The sequence below is a fragment of the Mytilus edulis genome, chromosome 14, assembly GCF_963676685.1.
Source record: "Mytilus edulis chromosome 14, xbMytEdul2.2, whole genome shotgun sequence".
Classification (NCBI taxonomy): domain Eukaryota; kingdom Metazoa; phylum Mollusca; class Bivalvia; order Mytilida; family Mytilidae; genus Mytilus; species Mytilus edulis.
In genome coordinates, this window is record NC_092357.1 from 63,440,869 (window position 1) to 63,468,555 (window position 27,687).

At 31.3% G+C, this 27,687-nt stretch overlaps 5 protein-coding genes across 6 annotated transcripts in view; 3 read left to right on the plus strand and 2 right to left on the minus strand.

Moving 5' to 3' along the window:
* Positions 1-27,687, minus strand: part of LOC139503830 (uncharacterized) — a 304,074-nt gene that overhangs the window by 207,398 nt on the left and 68,989 nt on the right. The gene's annotated exons all lie outside the window — the stretch shown is intronic.
* On the minus strand, positions 12,972-14,613 carry LOC139504393 (C3 and PZP-like alpha-2-macroglobulin domain-containing protein 8). Its single transcript, XM_071294471.1, has 2 exons — positions 14,559-14,613; positions 12,972-13,501 (listed from the first exon to the last, which is right to left on the minus strand). Exons 1-2 carry the CDS (start codon positions 14,611-14,613, stop codon positions 12,972-12,974), a joined length of 585 nt encoding a protein of 194 aa, XP_071150572.1.
* Positions 24,037-24,516, plus strand: LOC139504394 (protein fem-1 homolog C-like). The gene has a single exon (XM_071294472.1). The coding sequence runs from the start codon at positions 24,037-24,039 to the stop codon at positions 24,514-24,516; it is 480 nt and encodes a 159-aa protein (XP_071150573.1).
* On the plus strand, positions 24,602-25,030 carry LOC139504395 (fibronectin type 3 and ankyrin repeat domains protein 1-like). Its single transcript, XM_071294473.1, has one exon. The coding sequence runs from the start codon at positions 24,602-24,604 to the stop codon at positions 25,028-25,030; it is 429 nt and encodes a 142-aa protein (XP_071150574.1).
* On the plus strand, positions 25,097-25,627 carry LOC139504396 (ankyrin repeat domain-containing protein 29-like). The gene has a single exon (XM_071294474.1). It carries the CDS (start codon positions 25,097-25,099, stop codon positions 25,625-25,627), a length of 531 nt encoding a protein of 176 aa, XP_071150575.1.

Consider the following 27,687-nt stretch of genomic DNA (forward strand, 5'->3'; position numbering starts at 1 on the left):
TTTTAAAGATAATACTTTATTGGAATATTTAATTGAACTAATAAAATGTTGAAATCAGCGATGAGGACCAAGTAATGACGAGATGTATGTTAGGTCGTTTGAAGTTGTTACAGTTGATGACATAGTTTGTAAATAATATATTTGCATTATCACTTAATGAACATTTTCATCATATATTTCATCATATATTATACATACAGTACGATACAGTGCAATTTGAATTGTTGTGTCTGACAAACACATTTTGTGCAGCCGTCAAGAAAGGTTAAACATTCTGTTAGTTGTGAAAATTAAAAAGAAAATCAATATCCTGATACAATACAAAATACAGGAGACTCTACATAATGTAAACGTGTGGGATGTGTGCGTAGTTAGTCGGACAACCTTACAAACTGTATGCAAAATTTTACTCAAATAAACCAAGTTCAACATTCTGTCGTCTGCGAAAAGTCATTAAAGAAAAAATGACCATAAGAATATACAGATTATATGTATATGCTCCCTCAATATAGGTTAAAAAATTAACCGGAGCAATATATTTCAAAATGTCAAATTTAGCAATCTGTGAGAAAAGAGAAACAAATGACAAGATGTGAATCTTAAGTGTATGTACTAACACCAGGTACATCGTTTAAAAGTTAAGGATTAAAAACTGTACATAATCCTACGAAATCATCCGTATAAACCTATACTAGTATACTAAGTGCGGGACGAACTGTAGAAAGGACACTGGTAAAACAATATGATCCCAGTATTTAGCCAAGGGAACACAATTATTTAGCATATGTACAAATGTAATGATGTTCTATTTTATAAATTATAATAAATCACTTGGTGACAACATTTCTTTTTGTATAAGCAGTTCATAGTATTAGTGGGATGGTAATTGGGAGATCACAAATATATATGTACGTCATTTAGTCTTTGATGGAAAGTTGTTTAATTAGCAATCATATCACATCTCCTTATGTTATAATGGTTTGATTTTAAGCAAGACAAACAAATACGTTCTAGGAGATTAAACTTTGTTGCTGTTACACATGTAGCTTAAATCTGACTATTGTTGTGACCATGTGATTTTATAATTTGATAGATTTCATACTTGCAATACTAAATATACTTATTATCTTTCATATTCAAGAGACCAACGAATCTTTACTAAAACTACTGTAACAGATTAGCAGTTAAATATACTTCCATTCTCAATGTTGTTGTCCATCCTGCATTAGTCACGTGTTATCTATATGTCTTTGGTTTTGATTGTCGTTAATTGGCCGGTTGCTGTGTATATCCCACATTTCTATTTATGTAAATATAGAAATGGGCACCTTTGCGAATCGTCTGTGAGTCGTTTTGTCTCCCCACTTTGCGAAAAGGTGCGTTTTTACCAGCTGTTCAAGGCGTCGTTGCATTGAAGACCTGTTGGTGACCTTCTGCTGTTGTCTGCTCTATGGTCGGGTTGTTGTCTCTTTGGCACATTCCCCATTTCCATTCTCAATTTTGCTGTACATCATGTCGATCTCAAAACACCATAAACACACACATCCCCGAAGACCAAAGTGTAAATTAATATGAATCTAAATTCAAAAATATTTTAAGATGTCGTTGGATTTTTGCCCCCCGTGCGACGCGTCGATGGGAACATAGAAATACAGGATGTCCGTCCTTCAGTCCGGTCTTGTTAGCTCTCTAACGTGAACAATTCTTGCCAATGTTTTTTTTTTATAAAACTTATATGTTAGATTTATTTCAGCAATGATTCTGAAAAGTTTTTAAAAATCAGTGTCGACACACTTCTGATGACATTGAGTAAAACAAAAAGAGACTCAAAGACAAACACTAGTTTTAAAACAAGTATACGACATAAACATGAGGATGTCAGAATGTGACAGTAAACCGGATGTATTATACATTTATTAGGTCTTTCCACCTTTCCGTGGAAAGACCCATTGGATTTCTTCTGATTATTATTAGGTCTTTCCACTTTTCCGTGGAAAGACCACTTGGTTTTCTTCTGATTATTACTTTTTTTTTACTCCCGCCAAATTTTTTTCCTTCGCTGTTTTTTTGTTTTGCAAGATGTCGCTTAGATATTTGGAATATGGTATCATACAGTTTATATGCTTTTGAAACTGACACTGCTTAACCGAATACCTTCCCATATAAGAGTTATCTCCCCGAACATTTTTTTTCTTGTTATCTCTAAGGCTTCGCAACCGTATAAGAAACCGACAAATTTATTTTTCCAAATTGCTCGTTACATCCTCAGGATGTTCTGTTTTATTTTGACCGAAGACGTTTAGAGATTCCATATGAGAGTTATTTCCCCTTTTGTATTTAAAATTTTGAAATGTATTTCTAACTGGAAAACTATAAGTGATAGAGGCCTAAGTCTGTTGATTTGAAGTCCTTGGTAAAAAAAAAAATGAAAATGAGGTCATAGTCAAAGGTCAAGGTCATGTTCAAAATTTTGATTTTGGCTTGTTATCTCTCATTTTCAGAAATCTTATAAGAAAATATTAAAAGAAAAAATAGGTACGGCTATGGGCGGCTGTTCCTTTCAACCGAAAATCTGTGATAATTCAAATATTTTCTGCATTTTAACATAAAGACGAAATTTCATTGCATATACAGGGACGATATATTTTTGATATATGATGAAACATCAGATGAAATAAAACAAGGTTTTACTCTGTCAAATACTTTCAATCCATTACTGATTATCCACCATTAACATTTTCACAATATACAGACGTTATTGTAACTGAAAGGCATTTTCACGAGTTGGTTAACAGTTATGCAACCGTTTCACAAATGATATCAGATATGTTCTTTACGTCGTAACTTCAATCCCCTTTCATAAATGGGACCTTCCGAATTATACTATTTACCAGATTTGTTATTTAATAAGCAACACGATGGATGCCACATGTGGAGTAGGATCTGCTTATCCTTACGTAGCACCTGAGATCACCCCGAGTTTTTGGTGGGGTTTGTGATGCTTATTCTTTAGTTTTCTATGTTGTGTCATGTGTACTATTGTTTGTGTTTTTCATTTTTAGCCATGGCGATGTCAATTATTTTCGATTTATGAGTTTAACTGTCCCTCTGGTATCTTTCGTCTCTCTTTTTCAAATATTTACAACATATGGCATTCTGAACCATGAAAAATTCACAAAAATACTGAACTCCCAGGAAAAATTCAAAACGGAAAATCCCTAATCAAATGGCAAAATCAAATGATAAAACACATCAAACGAATGGACATAACTGTCATATTCGTGACTTGGTACAGGCATTTTCGAATGTAGCAAATAATGGATTGAACCTGGTTATATAGCGCTAAACCTCCCACTTGTAGCAACTGAAGCAATACGGCAGATACAAAACATCAAATTACCATAATATAAAAGAATTACAAATCTACCAAATTTTGTATGGGGTTATGATAACGTCCAAACTTATTAGAATTCAAACTCCGAACGTGCACGTCTGTTATGCTCACAACGCCAGACAAAGGTTCTACTCGAACTCTAATGGGATCTTGTTCGATCTCTCACACAACAACTAAGAATGAAAAAGAGAGAATGCTGAGATTCATTTCGAACTACATGTAGATTGAATAAGGTCAAAATAGGTAAATCATGTATTACAGATGAGTTTCTTTATTTTTATTGACTATATATAATCCATATATACGTTAAATAAGGTATATAAAATATAAGAATTGATTGCAGTTTGACAAAAAATGTGGGCAAGTGTTTAATGTTGAACCAATAGTTATGTATAGCAAACAAACAAGTCTAGGGGACATACTTACTAGATCAAAGTAAAAAAACATATTAAACAACTGACATTCGTTAATGAATCTTTGATTATGGCAGATCTGTCTTTATATCTTTTGATGAATCATTTAAAAATATATAATTTGATATTAGCTAGTATGTAAATAATTTTCATAAATGATATATGCATCTTAATCTAACAGGACTATTGAAATCTTTAACAGCCGAACTGGACACTCTACACGTTTAACTGTCCAAATACTTAAATACTGTCAGACCTATGAGGCAACATTAAATGCGTTGTTACATAGGGGTTTTATGATTAAAGAAAATATACACAAATATCTCTTCATCTAAACCATCAAAGAATATACTCCTAGTACCATGGTCATTTATGTTTACCTTTTTAACTATTGTGTCTGTTTGTTTTGTCCAAGCATCGGTGACAATGTAATGGAACTTGATGCGACTGTCATACAAGTGAGAGGTTTAGCTAGCTATAGAACCAGGTTCAATCCACCATTTTCTACATTTGAAAATGCCTGTACCAAGTCAGGAATATGACAGTTCTTGTCCATTCGTTTTTGATACGTTTTGTTATTTGATTTTGCCATGTGATTATAGACTTTCGGAATTGATTTTCCTCTGAGTTCAGTATTTTTGTGATTTTACTTTTTATGTTGGAATGTTAGGTGTCACAACACAATTCAATCATTGAGTGCGATACTCACAAAGTTTTACATAGCTAGTTTGATGTTGATGATTAACAGAATAAATGAATAACAAATAAATGCAAAACAATTGTGGAATGATATATTTTAAGCCCACATTTTACCTATAAACAAGAAGATGTGGTATGATTGCTTATGATAAAACTATCCACAAGAGACCGAATGAAAAATAAATTAGCAACTATAGGTCACTGTACGGCCTTCAACAATGAGCAAAGCCCATACTGCATAGTCAGCTATAAAAGGCCCAGAAATTACAATGTAAAACTATTCAAACGAGAAACTAACGATCTATGAAAAAACAAAGGAACAAAAAAAAAAAGAAAAAAAAAAAACAACAAATATGTAACACATAAACAAACGACAATATAAATGAATTATAGGCTCTTGTGTTCATAAAATTTAATGGTAAATGTTTTACAAAGCAAAGTCATAAAGATTTTCAAAATATAAATAGACTTTTTTCAGTCGTTGGTGATTCCTGACTGGTATCTCTTTCTTAAAGATTTAATCATTTATAAGGAATTGATATAACAAAAGAATTGGGATATAAAGAGTTTTTATAAGTTTAACTCCAGGTCAAGCTGTTTAGTTCAACAAATTGGTTTAATTTTGATTTTGAAACGGTGATATTCGACATAAATACTTTTATTTATCCAGAAATTACCTCTTCACAACGGGGACTGGATACATTAAGATGCGTCTAGCAGCATATACAATAAATATAAATATATATATATATATATATACAAACATGTAAAAGATATTGATGTTTCATTTTAAAACTTGTTCATTGTAAAAAAAGGCAGCTTGTATAAAGGAATTACATATGTATGTACAACATAGAAATATACATCAAACTAAGAGTCACATAACTATATTACACAGAATGATAATAAAACCAAGGTTAGATCCACCATTTTCTACATTTGAAAATGCCTGTACCAAGTCAGAAATATGACAGTTCTTGTCCATTCGTTTTTGAGGCGTTTTGTTATTTGAAATTGCCATGTGATTATGGACTTCCCAAATTGATTTTCCTCTAAGTTCAGTATTTTTGTGATTTTACATTTTATCGACTGACAAACAGTCTCACTCGAATATAGCTACATTTATCATCGAGAATAAAACATTGTTGTGACGTCATTCTATTGGTGTAACCTTTCTTTATTTCAATGATTGGACTATCATTTACCTGTTAAAAACAATTATGCTACCTTTAACTGTCCAATATTTTAAAGAAAAGTCCTCTACTTTCTTAAAAATATTGGACAGCTGAAGGTAGCATAACTGATTCTTAAAGGTAAGTGATAGTCCATCACTGAAAATAATATCAATTTCGACTATTAATTTCATAATGTAAAGACAAAAACGACCGAAACACAAATAACAGTTACAAAAAATCATTTTATTAAAGTCAATATTCCAATATCTTAATTTTGTCACTCATTAAAATGATTTATTGAGAGCAAAAATCACTTTTCAATTGATTTTAACAACACCAAAAGATTTATCATCTTCCGTTAAAATTAACCTCTGGTGTTGCTATGATTCTTCCTTGCATCATTTTTTTATCTTCAATTGAAATTTAAAAGAATAGAATAAAGTTATGCTTCTAACGTTTGATAGATCGAGCCGCGACATAAGGGCCATAAACGACCTAAACCTCACCCTGTGTAGAAAGTATAAATCTAGAACTTATTTCATGAACAAACGTTTTTGATGATTTTCGGGTTTCGGCGTTGTTTTACAAGTTGTTGTTTTTTAAGTCTACTATTATGAATATAATGCAACACTTCGCTTGTGAACGACGTTTTAATTTAAAAAAAAAAAATAAGAAAGAGTCTCTTTTGGAAAAGGTAATCGTGAGACAAAATTATGTTTCGGTAATATTAAAAAAAAACAAAACACAAGGGACATCAATATCCCCATCCCCCATATCTTTCTATGATTTTTTCTTTTTTTTTGTCATTCAACTAGTAAGAAATGAATTCCAACAAGATACAATTAATTATTGGACAGGACTACATTTTTAAATATAAGATACATAAAACTTGCCATAACTAGGTGATATATCTATATCTATGTCATCTTTGTAATGCACACTTAATATATCTGAATACACATTGGATTTTTAACTAAAATTTGAAACATCACAATCACTAATAACAACACGACTTTCTTCCCTTTTTTTGCATTTAGAATATACTTTTATCGTCTTTTTCAATTTTGAATAAAGAAATGCATGGAAAAGTATTCATTGAAAATATTTAGAGTAGTCCTTGCGCACGCACAAATCGTGTTACGCATACCCAGTGTCTTAATCTTCATGTGACAAAACATGTTGACAATGTTTACCTTCAGCTGTCCTTATTTTTGTCTATTGTTTAAGTTGAGCTAATGTTTAAAGAGACTACCATAAAGGATATTTTTTTTATGTAAAGAAAAAAAAGTATTCACATAACAATTTTCACACTTGTTAAAAAACATGTTAACACAATTTTTTATTGGCTTGCATTTTATCACATTTTTGACGTGTTAAACAAAAATAAGTAATATATAAGCCTTTAACAGTCCATTCTGTAAAATATTGAACAGAATGGACTGTTATCGGCTTATTTTCGCTACAGAAAATCCATGTCGACTGACAACCAGTCTCACTCGAATAAAGTAGCATTGATCATCCGGTAGAAAATTCTTGTCGAGTGACAAACAGAAGCACTCGAATAAAGTACCATTCATCATCCATGATATAATCCATGTCGACAAACAAACAGTCGCACTCGAATAAAATAATATTCATCAACCGGAAGAAAATCCTTGTCGACCGACAACCAGTCTCACTCGAATAAAGTAACATTTATCATCCGGTAGAAAATTCTTGTCGAGTGACAAACAGAAGCACTCGAATAAAGTACCATTCATCATCCATGATATAATCCATGTCGACAAACAAACAGTCGTATTCGAATAAAGTAACATTTTTCATCCAGAAGAAAATCCTTGTCGACTGATAAACAGTTGTACTCGAATAAAGTAACATTTTTTATCCGGAAGAAAATCCATGTCGACTAATAAACAATCGCACTCGAATAAAGGAACATTCAGCCTCCAGAAGAAAATCCATGTCGACTGACAAACAGTCTCATTCAAATAAAGTAACATTTATCAACCGGAGAAAAATCCGTATCCACTGACAAACAGATTTAGAACTCGAATAAAGTAGCATTTAATATCAAGAAAAAAATCCATGTCGAATGACAAACAATCGCACTCGAATAAAGTAACATTAATCATCCAAAAGAAAAACCATGTCGTCTAACAAACAGTCGCACTCTAATAAAGTAACATTCATTCATCACCAAACTCGTAGATAGAGACGAACATCATCAGAAGTAACACCAAAGACATGCACCATTGTATCTGTAACATTTCGAATAAAATTCCCAATTGTCTTCTTGTTTCTTTGGGATATGTTTTACAACTTCAGGGCTTAGTGCTACTAGTTCACAGCTGAAACCAATAAATTAAATCATAAATTAAATATAATCTTGATGTAGTATTTGCTTTTACAGAATTGAGCTTAAAGTGGTACCAAACACCTTGACTAGAATAAATTTTGCTCGTTTTATGTTCATCAACTTCTGATAAATCATTATCCCCCAGGGTATCACCAGTCTAGTAGTTAAAACTTCTATGTTTGGCATAAATTATCATTTATATGGTTAAGATTACAAATTAACTGTTTACAAAACTTTGATTTTTTTTATATCCTAAGGCCTGTCTACCTCAAGAGTAGATTACCTTAGCTGTATTTGGCAAAAAGTTTAGGAATTTGTGGTCCTCAATCCTCTTTAACTATATTATTTGGCCTTTTTATCTTGACTTAGTTTGGCGCGTCACTGACGAGCATTTGTTGACAAACGCGTGTCTGGTGATTATGCAAAATGTCAATTTTTGTTTCTACATGTATGATGAGTTTATTTGCTTTGACGTTTTAAAACCAATATCAAAATGTCAAAAAAATTAAGCCACACACTTCATAATAAGTATTTCATTGGATATATAGCAGTTTAACAAACAAATCTTTATGTTGAGAAGCTTAAAATATTCCTATATATTTTTTTCGCAAGAAATTCGTTGGTAATGTGAATATGTATGGTTGGTATTTGTTATCTCGTGAAGTTGTCTAGAAATACAATTGAAAATGTAAATGGGGAATATTTCAACGATATAACAATCCAGGAAAAGAGCCGACAATAAATGAAGTCCAAAATGGGTCTTGAACGCAGCGATAAATCCCGCACCGAAGGTGGTTCTCTGTTGGCCCCAAAACATAATTGTGCACTAGCTCAGGGAAAATGGGCGTTACACTAAACTCCAAATCAAATAAATGAACTAAAATTAAAAACCATACAAAAAAAAGCACGTTCACCAGGGCCGGATCCAGTCATTTTTAAAGGGGTTCCAACCCAGGATACAGGAGAAGTTCCAACCAATTGTCTTCATTCAAAAGCATTGATCGTAAAAAACAAATGGGATGTTCTAGCACCAGGAACAGCCATCCTCCTTGGTCGGTTACTGTTGCTACATTTATCTGTAATATTCTTATTGCCTGATTTATATTTTCATTACTCGGTCTCGGCATTACGGAAATACAACATTTTTTCACTGATTTAAGTAAGGATATGGATTGAGAAAAACCAAAAGCTTTCAAAAATCATTTATGGATTTCAAGACTTTTATTCGTGGGTACTACTTTTCATTGTTTGAGTAATAGGAGTATTTTCGTGGGTTCCTAAATTCGTTGAATTTATTTATCTAAAGAAAAAAAAATCAGGCAAAGAATTTGAAGCCATCAGAAATGATGTTCTTAAAAAATAAATTACTATTGTTTTTATATTGATCTATGTGACATTGCAAACTGAGGTGTTTAGTTTTACTTATTTTGTCTTTCATTAAATTTGCAATAAAAATTATAAATGACGAAATTTCTTTAAATATTTAATAAAATAATTGCTTTCGGATATAGGCTATACTAAACAATTGTCTCAGTTGACGGATATTGCAAACTAAACACTTTAAATAATGCATACGTGAAATCAGAAGTGATGACACTATTTACATTTGGATAAACAGATCAACGATTATCAAAGTTGTTTATTATACCATAAACATGTCACTTAAAGAAATATTCCTTCATGAATGACAACATTAATTAAATTTTCATAAAATAATTGCTTTCGGATATCAGCTTTGCCTACACATTGTCGTTAAACATTAACATGATGTATACGTGAAACCAGAGGTGATAACACTAATATACATGAGATCAACAGAGGTTTTGATTGGGCCAAACACATATCACTGAAAGAAAACGGTTGTATTAAAAAGTCCTACAAATATACTTTGAATTGTAAAATTTAAAGCTTTGAATTTGAAGTTGAAAAAGCAAACCCAACATGATTTTTTTTCCAGTGAAAGTTTTGATTTTATTATTATCCGGCATATCAACACCGGATATCCGACTCTCATTGGTCACAACTATAATTTCGGTCAGAACTTAATTGTACAAAGTCGGACAATTCATGTTGCTTTAAGCATTAGATCGGTTAAATCTGCTCGAAAGTTTTATATAAAGGTCATATAGTGTGTTTGCTTGTGTTCGATGTATTTTCTAGATTAAATTGAACAACGCCCGTATCGATGTGGTCAAATCGATGAGATCTTTCCATATTTGTCTTGATTTAGACAACAGTTGTAATATTTCAATGGACACTTACATTCGTGAATAGAGCTATCCACAAAAACCACAAAAACTTGATACCCCACGAATAAAGGTACTATTACAGTAGTAATTCATGGGACCAATCATTAATTGGTATCAAAAAGTCACCAAAAATTTGAGTTCGCATATGCGTATGTTGCTGTATAATTCAAAATAATCAATCAGCTATTTCCATTAAACACAATGTACCTCAGATTTGATAAATGCCCCACAAATAGCTGATCTAAGCAAATGTATCAAAAAGTAAAATCACAAAAAATACTGAACTTAGAGGAAAATCTAATCGGAAAATTTATAATCACATGGCAAAATCAAATAACAGAACACATCAAAAACGAATGGACAAGAACTGTCATATTCCTGACTTGGTACAGGCATTTTCAAATGCAGAAAATGGTGGATTAAACCTGGTTTTATAGCGCCAACCCTCTCACTTTGATGACAGTCTCATCAAATTTCGTTATATATATAATAATGCGTGAACTAAACAGACATAACACATAAGTTAGTCAAAATATGGGTACAGCCGTCATCATCGTTTAACAATTTTAAATAGAACAATTTAACGGAACACAAAACAACATCTGTCTACAAACACATTCATTGATTCGCGTGTCTGACGTCAGAAAATTGTATCCGTCACATCGTTTTGTCGTTTAATGTATAAACAAACAATTTGAAAATTTCAAATAGGCAATGTTAGCATTATGGGTTAAAAAGTATGTAAGGATTTATTTCAGAAATAGACCAATTTAAGAAAGTCCAAAAGTTATATAGAATTTATAAGAATCCACACATTATACATAGTAAAAGTATACAAGTGTCATCAGAAGAGACAATTGTCACCTGTATACTTCTTCATATTCACAATATTATTAGGGAACCTTTTTATTTCGGGTCATATTCTAAACTCTCTTCAATATAAAAAAATGTGTTGTATGTTACTACTGTTTAATATTTTGGTATTGCACGTGATATAGATGAAGAAATACAAAACCTACCTTTGATTATGATAGTTGAGTCCAATACATGAGGGTGGCGTATCACACAAAAACAAAACAAACCTTTGATTATGATAGTTGATGCCAATACATGAGAGTAGCGTATCACACAAGAACATAACCTACCTTTGATTATGATAGTTGAGTCCAATACATAAGGGTGGCGTATCACACAAGAACAAAACCAACCTTTGATTATGATAGTTGATGCCAATACATGAGAGTAGTGTATCACACAAGAACATAACCTACCTTTGATTATGATAGTTGAGGCCAATACATGTGAGTAGCGTATCACACAGGACAGCACATTCCAACAATGACGTGTTTTTCTTTGATATCAAAATGTTCAGGACTGCTTTATGGTTTGTTGTACATCGAGAGAAACGACCATCGTAAAGGTTATTCACCACTGCAAAACATATTTTTTTTTTATATATGACCACGCCTTTAAAAATACAGCTCAATTAAGTATGAAAATCTACAAATAGCATGTTTAATGCGTTTAATCTACAAATGACATGTTTGATACATAAAATATAATGAAAATGTTACCGGAGATCGCGAACATTAGAGTATCTCGATTACGAATTCCAATACTTTATTTACTATTTATCGGTACGTAAACGGAATTCTCTATATAGTTATTACAAGCATATATAAGTTAGCAAGAACAATAATTATATATTATTGTTGATCATCTCAACGAAATTGATTTTCTCGTTTGAGCTGACAGGGCGAGAGCGAGCAAGGTAATCGAGTTGAGATGACCCATGATACTCTGTTTAACAATATTTTACCTACGACGACGTGTCAATTTCATGTCAATTTTATTAGCAACGCCACGTGCCTCCTTAGTTTCTTGTGATAATTTTCCATCCTAAGCGAGAAGCATGATATGAAAAATTATCACAAAACAAGATCAAAAGACAAATGCAAAAAATAGCGACAATGATAATTATAATATTAATATGGATTTTACTACAGCACTTGTTTTATCGTAAAAAATTAAATCACAAAAATATCGAACTCCGATGTCTCTAAGCAAATAGCAAATAGCAAGATAAAAATCCAAACACACCAAAGAAGGATTAACAACAGTCATATTCCTGACTTAGTACATAGCGTTTAGAATTTTGGAATTTAGGGTTCTCAATGCTCTTCAACTTTGAACTGGTTTGACTTTATAACTATTTTGATCTGAGTGTCACTGATGTCAGAGTCTTATGTAGCAAGACTCTGGCGTAAACAAGTATAATCCTGGTACCTTTGATAACTATTTGTACAGGCATGTTCTCACGTAGAAAATTGCAGATAAAACCAGAATTCATAGCTAGCTAAACCTCTCTCGTGGATGACAGTCGCATAACTTTCCATTATATTAACAACGATGTGTAAAACAAACGAACACACATATTTAGAGGATGAAATGTCAAAAAGGAGTAAAACATTTATAACAAATTATAGACACACTGTTGTTATCTGTGTTTACTGTTTTTAATTATCTAATATTTTGTAAGTCGAATTTAACATAAATTGTCCCTGTTGTTCAATGAAAACCATCAATTGAATTAAAAAAAAACACAATTTACAATTATTTTCTGAAGTTAATTTGGATTATGTGTATGTATCTTATAAACAATACCGCTTGCATTGAAGCGATCTCTCACGAAAAGGAAACAATATTACCTTCTAGTTGAACCTTCCATTCTCCTATTCCTCCCCATGTGATTATTCCTATGCTTTTTACTGTAAAAGGATCTGGATCAGTCCACTCAGCTATAACGTTTATACCAACGATAAGTCCCTTTCCCATCATTAGAACACCGTTGTTGGCACTGATCCAGAATTGTCGGTATTCATCACATTTACATATGTCTGGAGTGTTGAATATGACGACTTGTTGGCTACTTTTGGTTAATGAATCATCATTCCGTCTTAGAATAGCTGATTTTTGATTTTCCCAGCCACCAATTATAAATTCATAAATGGGCTTCGAGGAGTTTCCATTGTCTGAATTGGACATAATGGTATTAGCATCTCTACATGCTTTTGCCTCGAATGTTAGTGTCGTTATTCCACTTAAATCAAGACCGTATTGGTTGATATCAACAACATACTGCAAAAAATCAGCGACTTCAAATAAATTCAATTTCCCGTTATTTGGTGTTGTAAATGTATTTTCAATTACCAGTCCTGTAAAATATATATATTAACCAATCCAGTTCTTTTCAATTAAGACAGACAAATATATAATAAAAAGGGGGAGAAGACAAATGAACAAACGAGGCATTTAAAAACCAAAGAAAACAGACAGCTCATTGACAAGAATAATAAAGAAAATAAACAAACAGGACACAAAACATTAAATCCAACTTTGGAAGGAACAAGTGCATAAGCAAAATTATAGCTTTAAGGTAATTTAAAAAAGAAGATGTGGTATGATTGCCAATGAGACAACTCTCCACAAGAGACCAAAATGACACAGACATTAACAATTATAGGTCACAAGTCTACTCAAACCATACAGATATGGCCAGGGGACCTCTCTATTCAATTTAATTACTAAATCAATTTGCTATGCAATTCAGGTTAAAAAAGGCTATAGTTAATTAAGCAAATTAGGGAATTGATTATAAAAATATCACCGTTTCGAGTTTTGTTTGGAATCATCAACGCTGCGTTACATTTGGAAATCCTCCCCTTCTATTATTTATAATATTATTAAGTCGAAGAAAAACATGCAATAACATGACAAACAAACAAACGGACGAACATGTTCACTTAATACTAAACGTCTTCTAACACGTTAATATCATACGAAGACAAAACTTAATAAGCGGCTTACAACCAATAAGATAAAAATGCAATTTGTTTTCACTTTGTGTTTGGTGTATTTCATTAATAAACACATATTGCAAATTTTTTACGGTACCAAACATCTGAATTAAAATCAATTTGGCTAGAAAATAATAATAAAAAATTAACAAAACGATAGCTTTAAAGTAAAGAATTTGTGAAGAATAATTTTTAGTTCGAATAAAATTACCTACTCTACATTTTGCCATCATATAACAGAAACAACTGAAGAGTGTGGATATGTAAATGCAGGTACTGGCCCAAAAAACAATGAATAAATTAAACTTATCATATTAGATCAGAATATCAAAAGCACTCATACTACAGCTTCTTATATTTATATGTAACATTTATTCTTCATGCAATACAATAAATGAAATTATATAAGTCTTACCTAAAGTCTTCAGGGCAACAATAGTTAACAGGAACAATCTTTGACCAGAAGCCATCTTCTATTCAAAATCGGCTATGCTCGGGTGATTGTATGGAAGCTGTCGAGTTGTTACGAATGCTTCTACTTAAGTCAAATTGTTGTAGAATTATGAAAGAAGTTTTTTTCTTTACTGATATAAATATCAACAAGATTGATAAAATATTTAGCAAAAGTCGATATTATCATGCATGATGGTTTATAATTCTATAACGGCATTTTAATTTGAAAATCTAACACACATGTGTTACATAACTTTCCAATGAAGAGGTTGGAGAATGTCAGAATGATAAATCTTTTTTTTTTAAATATGTTAAGAGGTAATTCATTTCCCTACCAGTGTACATGAACAAAATGTGTTTAGTACTAAGTTTAAATAAGCTTTTTCTGTTTTGTTATTGTCACTGTGCATATTTCAAAGGATTTGTTTTTCTAGTTGAAGTTTGGATTTACCTCATCAAAATTAAACAAATGGGAAAAAGGAAAACTGACAAAATAATTTAATTAATGAAAAGTTGTTACCCGTTTGAGCCTTGTACTAACTAAAAAAAAAATGTTCCTGTTTTGTAAAAAAAAACTTAAATCAGATTTCAATAGTTCGCATTAGTTATTTTGTGAGCCGTTTTTATATACTTCTTCTTCCAGAACTGAATTATTTTGTTTATAATGTACTAATATAACATCATTTGGTGGCAATGCTTATTGTGAGGGAATATTCTCGTCACGGTCATATGACAACATTGTGTCTATGAGCTAGTAAAAAATACATGTTCAGCAAATCAGGCATTGCACACGTTCATGTTTTTCTTCAACTGTTAATGACGTCTCTACACTATATCCATGTTTTGTTGTTTTAGGCATGAATAAATACCTTTCCACGTTCTTTCAGCGTTTTTTTTTATGTTTTTCTGATTTGTATCAGTCTGATGAGTTAAAATCTTTTCAACTGATTTTCATAATTTGTTCTTATGTTGTACTGTAACACCACTGTCCTGTATAATGCACTAATATATTGGAAATTCGGTGGCAATGCTAATTGTGAGAGAAAGTTATTGAAACAGTTGTGGCACAAAATGACTGAAAACAAAGACAGAATTATAGTTTATTACAAGATACCAGTTACCAAAATTCTAAATAAATGATAACAAGTTACTGATGTATGCTAGCAAAGATTAAACAGAGATATAAAAATTTTTGATAATAAAATCTGTCTGAAAATGCTAGAATCGACTTTCAGTTGTTTTCTTACATACAACATCAAATATTTTAATAAATTTTAGAACAATACATATTTATTTGTTATATAAGTATTTATTGATGAAAGTAAATAAAAAAAGCGTTTCAGATGCATGAAATTTATGAGGTGTTGTTTTAATTTGTTGAACAGATTACCAATTTAGTCATTTTTGTTGGCATAGATGGCTTTCATCGAATAGGACAATTTAAAGAGAAAAATACAAGGCAAATGTCAAACCGACTGTTTCTCTCAGACTGTCTTCAGATTCCTATTCTTATTGAAAATCAAAGTAATGACTGTAATATTTTTTTTATGTTTATGAAGAAATAACATAAAAAATCGGTAGCACACTGGGTAATCGCGTCACGGTCACATGACAAAGCACTTTAAGGCAATCAGATGACGTCTTACATTCAAAATTAAATCAATACACGATAGCGGAAAGTAGAAAAAAAAAAACGTTAACTAAAATTCACATTATCAGAGTTCTGTATAGGTGTTCTTATAAATACTGAAGATGTTGTAGCTAATCTCAAACAGATTATTATATACCCACGTTTTAAAAGCCTGATGATAACACACAAACGCAAGTATGTCAAAATTCTGCACGTTTGTGTATCTATAGGTAGAATGTAAGAGTGGAAAAATCACCTTTTTGAAAAATTAAAACCAGATTGCTGTTCGAAGTAATGCTATGCATTGCATTTCCGATTTTTGTCCAATCTGGGAAGTAACGTTCCTCAAAACAGAGTTTATAAAACATGTAAAATCTGCTAATTTAGAACAAAACGCAATTATCAAAAGGATAATTATCAAAATGCCATATTTTGATTTTAGACAAATATCCGCAAGAAGATGTAAGCGAACGCCCAAATCCCCCTTTATCCTGGGACAGTGATTTTCTTAATATCTGATTGTTACTCAAAAGCATTTAAAACGAGATGGTTGACCGTTATAGAATATCTGGTTCAAAGATGACGCCGGATATTTAACCACACCTGAGACCACCCCAGTGGTTTGCTATGTGTTAAAGTCTTTTTCGTTTTTTTTCCTTTGGTGTGGTCATATTTGGAATGTTTAATGATCCTTACCAACAAACCCACATGCAAGTTATTTTCTCTACCTTTTGTTCCTATCGTTTCTATACTGTTTATTTCAATATGTTTCTTTAATTGCAGATGTCTGATTTTAATTATGCTATTATACATTTGATATTTGAATGCTATGACGTTTTAGTGATATAGGTTTTATATCTGGAGAATACGACCTAAATTGGACATACTTGTGTTTTAAAAAAAATCTCTTTGAGATATTTTATTTGTTCATTTATTTGCTAGTGAAATAGGTAAAATTCGCGATTTATGACTGTTAAAAAAGTGACGGCGAAGATTGGCCATGAACAAATAAGTATACCTATGTTCAATCTTAGTCGTAAGTTTTTTTCTACTACTGAACATTTCAGTATTACATAAAATGTAAATTCACAAAGTATAATTGATATTGGTGCAGTAATTAAGTAGAAAATCGATATTTATATATAGCTTTTTTATTGACTACTTCCTATAGTACGGACGTTAACTACAACAATTACATGCCTGAATTTGAAGTACGATAATTTAGAATCTTTTTCTTTAATTACATTTCAACATTTTCATTTTCCAACCGATATCGTGAACAAATAAAAGTATATAATTAATTCTAGGACGTAGACTCGGACTGGTATACTTATATACTTATATGTCACAAATGGGTCAATATATTATGTTCCAGGTAAGGACAAGTTGCTTTCTTTAAAAAATAAATGCAATCGCGAACCTAAGTGACTGTAAGGAATGACAGATCAGATACAATTGTTTTTTTTTAAAGAAGCATGACTTTACCTATATACTTTTTAACTATGCTGCTGTCCCGTTTTTTTTTTTTTGTTTTTTTTTTATCTCTATCCCATTTCCTTTCTTCCTATAGATAACATTACTACATGAACTTTCATATCTATCTTAACTTCGCGGCTCGTATTCTTAAGCAAATGAGGATACAGAAACAAACGATTTGTATTTAAATCATACTGTCTGTACAACTTCTAAAAAGATGGAAAATACTGGGTGTTCCATTCTATGGTGCTATTTTTGGAAATAAACTGGGGTATCTTTCTGAATAAAATCAAAATGTAAATATGAAAAAAGTCTTTGTTTTGAAGAAGTTTAATAAAACATTTGAATTGAATCATGATAATTGGATTTTGTTGTCAGATTATAAATACATAAAAATAAATTGTCCTTACCGAATTATTTGGTTATATGTAGTGCATGAATAATAACCACATGTAGATCAGTTTTACATTCAGTTGTCAAATTTCTTCTAGACAACAATTGATAAATAACAATTTAATCTAAAATCGTCAGAGTTATTAAACATAAGAAAACAATAAAAGACAACACCGTAAAGATCGTTTACATGTGTTAATAATTTTGGGTAATTAAGCTTTAGTCTTCTGATTTTTTTGATTTTTTTTATCTATTTCTTTATACCGTCTTTGAACATCATGGTTCCTCTGCACATTCATGGGGCCATGCTTGTGAATGGCAAATGCAATTTTGCTGTTTACTGCATCTTATTCACCTTTATCTGAGCTTCACTGATGAGTCTTGTGTAGCCGAAACGCGCATCTGGCGTATTAAATTATAGTCCTGGTACCTTTGATAACTATTAGTTGTCTTAAAGTACCAAACGTAGGAACAAACGAATATTTCATGCAGTTCTCAATTGAATGACAAATAATTGTTTCGCTGAATTCTAGGGTTCGTTCAGGGATGGAAAATAACTTTTTTATGTTTGATTATTCTACCAAATATTAAAGAAAGTAAAATGTAATTCATCATTACTAACACGATATAAGGTATGTAAACCTCATCCGTTGTTATTTTCTAAGCCTCGATAAAAAAGTTGATATTTTGACATAAGGCAACTATTTTACACACAGATATATACAATATATCTATGTGTAAAATGCACGTCAAAGCTGATCTAAAAAAACTAACCATCACGATCATAGATCACATCGAGGATTGGTCAAAGGCCAACAGACTTGCTGGGGAAAGTGTTCGGATAAGAAAGCTCAGGACAGTTTCCCAAGAGGGCAGTATTAAAACATCATAGAAGGGTCACTCATTTCCCCTGCCATCACTTGTGTTCAGCAACTCCAGCTTCCGTACTGGACACATTTCAGGATTTTTTTTAATTATACTAGTTTTACTTACAGAATTGGCAGGAATGTATAAGTACGCAGCCACGTTCAATTATTAAACATTTGTAAAAAAAATATAACTCATTATTCTTATCATCAAATTACTATATATTTGTTTGAATACGCAGTATCTGTTGCAATTGCTCTATTGTTGTCATATTTTAAACATTATAGCAGCTAAGATCGGTCAGGGCTGTTTATTGGAACTATATTTTGTATTTCCACGCAGTTGTTGTAACATCTTAACTGTCATCACCTTTGAGATTTAAGAGTTGTGCCAGTTCATATCGCAAACAACATTTTTTTATTTAAGCATTACTTTGCGGTCTTTGTGTCCTGTTTGGAAATTTTAAAATTGTACCAGAGTCTCTGATGTTCGATTTAACTGTTTTATTGTATAAATTTCAAGATTGTAATAGTATAATCAGAATAGATTGACATAATTCTTTTTGCATCGTGATCATATTGATGAAGGCTCTGTTATCCGAAATATTTAACATATGGTTCGTTTTATTGTTATTTTTGGTGATGTTGTACCCTTGTAGACTTGTTATCAATGATATTTTGTAGTGTACTGTATCATAATTAAATGGTCTATCGCCCCGCAAAATTTAGCGTTGTCTATTTGTTCATTTTTTTTAATATACAATGCATATATATATATATATCATAAAAATCATAAAATACACCAAATATAATTGTACTATCGCGGCAAGTTTCAGAAAAAAATAGACCAAAACTATGATTTTTTTTTATTGAGAAATGAACATTATATACTAGGTCAAGGTAAAATAAAAACCTGCCAGACTGGCATTTCCATATATATAAACAAACATACAGCTGATCTATTGCATACAGTATCTAGAAAATGATCAAAAAATAACTTTAACCACTGAACCATGAAAATGACGTCAATTACAGATAACAACAGCCAACTTAACATATACACTTTACAATCCACCCATACAGATATATGGTATCCGAGATATGGACTTGATAACAAAAATTAACCTTGTTTACGGATCGATGAAATAAGGTAAAATTCAAGGGATCTGACATGAAAGTCACTACACAAGTTATGTAATCATATTTCGCGACTAACACCCAGTTCTCTTTGTAAGACGCCACACACAATCTTGTGAATTTGTACGCATAACTAAATAGCCTTTCTGATTTTAAACTGTTTCCTAGGTAGGTAATTATGACCAGCCAATCAAACTCGTTGTTTCTTGATTATTGACCATTGTAAAAATGCTAAATTATTAACTTGTTTCAGTTCTAATCTTCTTCGAATTGTTCAAATGGTGAAAATGGCAGATGAACTTTAATCTGAAGAAGGTTCTCACACAGGCTAAGAAGAAAACTATGGCTTAATGACAAAATTCAAAGATATAGTACTACCATACAATCATTGTCTTATTTCTATCACAATTCCTAAGAAGCGGGAAAGAGGTTTGAGAAAAAGTATAAACATCAACAGGAGTTTGAATAACTCTTTCATACTGCATGTGTATTTGATTTACAAGCCCTTATAGAAAATCATCAAGCGTATTGGCGATGATTTCACGAAAATTTTAACTGAACATTAATTTCTTTTAATATTTTACAACCTGTTGCATTGATTTTTTACGCGATTGTATAACTAGTGTTCAAATGGGTTAAGAGCTAGCAAATACTAAGGTTAATATACAGTTAACGTGCGTTTCATGAAAAGACCAGAAGCCGGTTTATAAATCTTGAATCGATATGTATGAATGAATGATTCCTCTTATGCAACTATAATTTGGTAAAAAATAAATGGTTGAACTTGAACCAATTATGAAATACTTCAAATTAAAATAGAAGCACTAAAGATATCAAAACCAGATAATTTATTCCCCAGTAATAAACTTTATTCAGAGGGATAGTCTAGACTAGTATGGGTATTTCAAAAGTTATACATTTCCCTAATTATATTTGCCGTAAGCGGGATAAACATGTCATTCCGATTGAAAATGTTAAACATTATAAAAATTACTTTCTCCTGGATAAGTTCCATTTAGATATTATAATTTGAAGTTAAAACATCATGTCGTCTCACTAGATAAAATTTGTCTCAGGTTAAATTAATTGTGGATGAAAAGTCAGAAAACTTTAACTAGGCATCAATTGTTTGAACAACCTTTAACTCTTTGCTTATATAAATATAACAATTAATCGGTTAAATCTTAATTTGGTCCGAATGTTCTTCGACCTCGTACTGTATTTGACATTTAGAGAGTCACTGATGAGTTCTTTGTAGACAGAACTCGGGTCAAATGTTTATTTCACCAGCCCAATAGTCAGAATTGCAGTGTTAACAATGATAATCATTGATTTGATCATATTATACATTAACTTTTAAATTAACTTTGAACAAATTGCAATACAACGGAGTTCCTAGCACAGTAATATATTATCTTCAACTATCTTTAATTTGCAATACCTTTTATGATTCAGGGTTTTCAATGCTGTATTTTTTCGTATCGTGTCTTTATTTTGTCGTTTTTGAATCGAATTTTAGCGTCACTGATGAGTTTTCTCTTGATGAACGTACACAATAGAATTCCTGGTATATTTGATGAGGTTATTGATACAAAAAGTACCTTATTACTAAAGCTTTTGTACTTTGTTTGTAGGAATAAACGGATTACGGTTTTATTCCTGCTTTGAAAAACTTTGTACATAAAAGAGGGACGAAAGATACCAAAGGGACAGTCAAATTCATAAATTTAAAATAAACTGACAACGCCATGGTTATTGTCAGGAAAAACAAATATTCTACATAAACATTACCTCATTGTTTCTGGATTACAATAATAATCTTGTTCATTATTGACCGAGGTTTGAGAAGGCAAATATACAAACCATTTAAAAGCATAAAACTAAATGGACCTGAAAAGCATAGCCAGTGTCATGTAAAATAAACTTTTGTTTTCTTGTGAAAGTTATAAACATATTCAAGTAAAATACAAAATGATTGAGAAAAATCAATTTACAGACGAAATGTAGTAGTTATGCGTGCTACAATAAGAAACTTATGATCAAAGTTAACAAAAATTGTGTATCAAATGCGAAGCGTGTTTCTCAAATAATCTTCGTGAGTTGTGCCTAGAGTTTACATTTTATGAATTGTACTGTATTACTATTCTAAACGATAACTGGTTGTTTAAGTCATGTAAGCATTTTATACAGCTGCTACTTTATATTTAGTTTTCAATTTGTTCAAGCTGATAATGTTTTGAACTTTGAGTTTAACTATAACTGGTATACACATCTCGTGATATAAGTGATAACGTTTGCCCTTTAACTGATTATTGTTAGTATATTCAAACAGTGGAAGTCAAATGCTGATGATAACGGTATGTACTTCGGTCTATATGTTTGACTAATGCTTGTGGGGTGAGTCTAATGTTGCTTTATGAATTGAAATAACATACTGACATGGGGAAATACAGTTGGATGACAAGTAAGTTGAACAAAAACGTAACTCTTCTTAAAAAGATATGAAAATTAAGGTTTGAATGGCTGAAGCAAGCATTGGAAGTAATACTAGTCATTAATTTGAAACTAGCATAATAATTTTTTTTTTGTTAATTTGTCTACTGGATTTGAATGATACGAAATAAACGTGAAAATGTATTTTGCCTTTATATTATATATCATCTATACAGGGAATGCATATATGACTTGTAACATTGGTTTTTATCCTTAGAATGGCTGACTAGCAAACATGGCATCTTACATTGTCGCACCCTTCAATCTTCAATTAACCAACTATTTGTTGTGGTAACAAATCCTCCCTTTTTTATACAACGAACTAACGAAGTCTTCCGTCAAAGAAATAAGGTTACATGCAACTAAATAAACTACATAATTTATATCATGCATACAAATGCAAGTAAGTTTGAATAAATTACTTGTAATGCACAATTTATGAAAAGTATTTCAATACATCAACTGCTAACTAGGTCCTTTTAGATAATAAGTATCAATGCATATTTTTCATTTTTAGCATACAAATGTTTGAGATTATTGTACCTGATAGAGGCTTTCTTGTACATAAAAGCATTTGAACGTACTAAATTCATAAAGTGCTAATTTTGTGTTTTAAAACTGGGTGTAAGTCAACAGGAATATCACCAGTTCAGTTGCTCAACGGAAATTCTCCGTTAATGAAATTCACTGTGGATTCACAAAGAAACTAAACATGAAGAATCCTCAGGCTAAAATCACATTCAATGAATGAAACTGTACTTTTAAGGTCCCTTTCGCTCTAACCTTAATTAAGTTACACATGAAAATGTTTCATGGATGTTACTTATATTAGCAAATGCATCTGACATTGGTGACATTTATGATATATATGACTGTTTTCCACTTTTATGTAAATTGTGCCATAAAAATCCTGAACTTAATGTAACAGATTTCTTTTGGAAACCATTTTTAGTTTATGAATCAGAGATTGAAAAACTTCTTAAGAAAGGGTATTATACTAAATACTGTGCTTTGGCTTTATGTGTCATGTTTAACAACAAGTTGGATGAAGAAATTTTGACTGAAGAAACGGATGATATAACCAGGACTATCATTGAGAACACATGCGAGGCATGTAAAATAGATAGAGGAACGTCTAAACTTGTTTTACAGAATGTGCTTGAATTACTCACACATACATTCATAAAAAAAGAACACAATGTTTATAAAACTATACATGATAAAATATTTGACTTTCTAGCTTGTTGCATTGGACAGAAAATACTCAATTGCTTGATAAAAATGCAGACAATGGTTTGATTAATCAACGATTTTTATTAGAAGGAGAAGATAACATGGACAAATTTATTACAATTATACCAATAAAGTATCATCAGATTTACATACAAAGAATAATTGATGAATGGTCAACAGGTAAAGTTCGGGGTGTATTCAATAACATCAATATGAATATACCTCAGTTCCGACAGAAATTTCTGTCCGTTTTGAAAACACTGAATATATCTTACCAACGAAAACTGGCAAATACCTGTGAGAAATATAAACAAATTAAAAATGATTACGATAACACCTATGATACTGCTTTATTACATTGTTGTTATATAGGAGATAAAGCGTTGATTGATTGGTGTTGTAATCATGGTGTAGATGTCAATAGGTATTCATATCATGAGTGTTCACCCATCTGGATTGCATGTAATCATGGTCATACAGAAATAGTAAAGATGTTGTTAGAAAGAAGAGCAGACTGTAATAAATGTGACAGATGGGGAAATTCACCTTTAATAAAAGCTTGTTTACGTGGCTATACAGAAATAGTAAAGATGTTGTTAGAAAGAAAAGCAGACTGTAATAAATGTGACAGATGGGGAAATTCACCTTTGATATTGGCTTGTATAAATGGTGATACAGTATTAGTAAAGTAGAAAAATAGACGTTAACAAGTATGACGCATTTGGACAGCCAACTTTAAAGGTGACTTGTAACAATGGTAACACAGAAATAGTAAAGATGCTATTGGACACAGGAACAGACTGTAATAAATGTGACGACATCGGTCAGTCGCCTTTAATGGAGGCTTGTGAATTTGGTCATATAGAAATAGTTAAGGTGTTATTAGAAAGACGATCAAAATTTAACCAATGTGACCTTTTTGGTGAATCATCTGTTACGAAGGCTTGCAAGAATGGCCATAAAGACGTATTAAGTGTGTTATTGAACAAAGGAGCAGACTACAATATATATGATATGAATGGCAAATCACTTGTAACTATTGCTTGTGAACATGGTCATACTGAAATAGTAAAGATGTTAGTGGACAGAGGAGCAGATTGTTATACATGTGATAACGAAGGCATGTCACCTGTATTGAATGCTTCTAAACTAGGTCATACAGAAATAGCTTATTTGTTGTTTGAGAGAGGTGCAATCTCTTCTTAAAGTGACAGCTCGGGCAGGACACTTTTAATGTTGGCTTGTGAGCATGGTCATACACAAATAGTAAAGATGTTGATAGAAAAACGTGTAGACTGTAATAAATGTGACAGCTGGAGAGAGTCACCTTTGATTTTGGCTTGTAAAAATGGCAATATAGAAATATTCAAGATGTTGTTAAACAAAGGAGCAGACTATAATAAATGTGACTGGTATGGTAAGTCACTAGTAACGATTGCATGTGAATATGGTCATACTGAAATAGTAAATATTTTGTTGGACAGAGGAGCAGATTTTAATAAATGCGATGAAGATGGCATGTCACCAGTATTAATTGCTTGTCAACTTGGTCATACAGAAATAGCTAATATGTTGTTTGACAAACGAGCAACCTGCATTAAAAGTGACAGCTCGGATCGGTCAGCTTTAATGTTGGCCTGTGAACATGGTCATACAGAAACATTAAAGATGTTGTTAGACAGACAGTTAGGCTGTACTAAATGGAGCAACTGGAGACGGTCACTTTTAACTTTGGCTTGTGAACATGGTCATACAGAAATATTAAAGATGAAAGAGGAACTGACTTTTATTAGATATAGATGATATGTTTTCTCTATGCAAGCCCCGTGAGAAAGGACATATATAATTTATAAAGAAACTATTAGACATAACAGATGTCTGTTTTACATGTGGCTCCTTGATTGATGGCTTGTCAACATTGGCGTACAGAACTAATCAATATATAGTTTATAAGTGGCACAGACTGCAATGAGCTGTGCACGTGTGTGCACTTAAGTACTCTTTTTTATTACTCATTACTAGGAACTATTGACCAGTTATTTACTATAACTAGCAATTACTTATATTTTACTAGATATAAAAATAGTAACTTGAAACAAGTAATTGTTTTACTGAAAATGTGTGTCTATCAAAAATACTCAAATTAAAACAAATACTAATAATGATTTTACTCACTTGAGTTTATAAATTACTTAGTCCTTATCTAAGTAATAACTTACTGTTTTAGTATAAAGAAATAACTTAGATTAAGTTAGATATTAATGAACTACAAATATTTACTTTTTCATTTACACTAACATGCATGTGCAGTATGAAAGTTACTGGAATTACTTCTGATAAATGGGATATAAAACTTGTTATTACTTAAAGTAGGCTTACATAATGTTGTTTGCTTGCATATAAGACTTATCATATATAATATAAATGCTACCTATCAAATTTGACCCCATATTTAAATAATTTCAACATATGTAGGTTTCATAGTCTGAGAAAATTGCATAAATGTGGATAACTATTATACCAATTTTCTTTAGACAGGCTATTATTTCAACTTGGAATTATTTTATTATGGAATTTGCATAATTTCTTGTGCTTGAAATTTTTATAAGTTCCATGTTTATTCTGTGTTTTATTGTTCTGTTCTGTGTGGCACACAACACTTTCTATTACAAAGAAGATAACACATTTTCAATAGCCTGTACTGTGCTAAGCACAGCACAATCTATACAAAATACATGTACATTGTATGGAAAGTGTTAGGCAATGCTTAAAAAATATAATGCAGAATAAACATGAAGTTCATTTAAAATTTCAAGCGCAAAAGTTTATAATTACAAATAATTCCAAATTGAAATAGTATTATGTTTTTAGATTATACTTTAAAATGCTTAAAAAAATTAATTTGAATTACTTAGTATCAGAAATACTAGTCATTACTTAAATTATTTTCATATCAAAAGATCTTTCAAATTATCATTATTAATTTTTTTATACAATTTTTATAATGTTAACTTAGTTACATGACCAAAATTGATAATAAACTATTTATTATAAATGTACAAAAGTGTATCATATTTCCTGTATTTAATGGGTCGTATTTAATTTGAGACTGACAAAGTATTCAGCCAATCAGAATTAAGGTTCCATTTGACTTTGGTAAGCTTTTTTTAAAATTGGCTGGAACTCATGCAGATTTGAATTTGAACGAAACTTATACTGAGTTTGTTGAAATACTTGCACAATTGACAAAAAGGAAAGGAAATGAGAACCTTTCAAAAAGGACACTTTGTGGGTATTCATGTTTCTGGCTACTCTTTGTGTACTAATTCAATTAAACGAAAATGTAGCACAAAGAGTTGCTGGGGAGGTAGCCCATGTTATTATATGCATTTATAAGAAAACAGTGTAGAATCAATTTATAAATTTCCTGTTAACAAAACTTTGAATTTTTCGAGAACATAAGAATTTTCATATCCCATGCAGGCATAGATTACCTTAGTCGTATTTGGCACAACTTTTTGGAATTTTGGATCCTCAATGCTCTTCAACTTTGTACTTGTTTGGCTTTATAAATATTTTGATATGAGCGTCACTGATGAGTCTTATGTAGACGAAACGCGCGTCTGGCGTACTCAATTATAATCCTGGTACCTTTGATAACTAATTAAAACCTACAGATAAATTTACTGTTGCAAGTATTTGTATTTCCGGAAATTACTTGTCATAAGTAAAAGAATGGCTTCCAAGTGGTACACGAATTAATAACAGTAATATGAGGCAGGCATTATCTGTAAATGGGGACGAAGTCTGTATGAATTATTTTTTTGTAACTTAATTATTTGTCAAAAAAAAAAAAGACACGG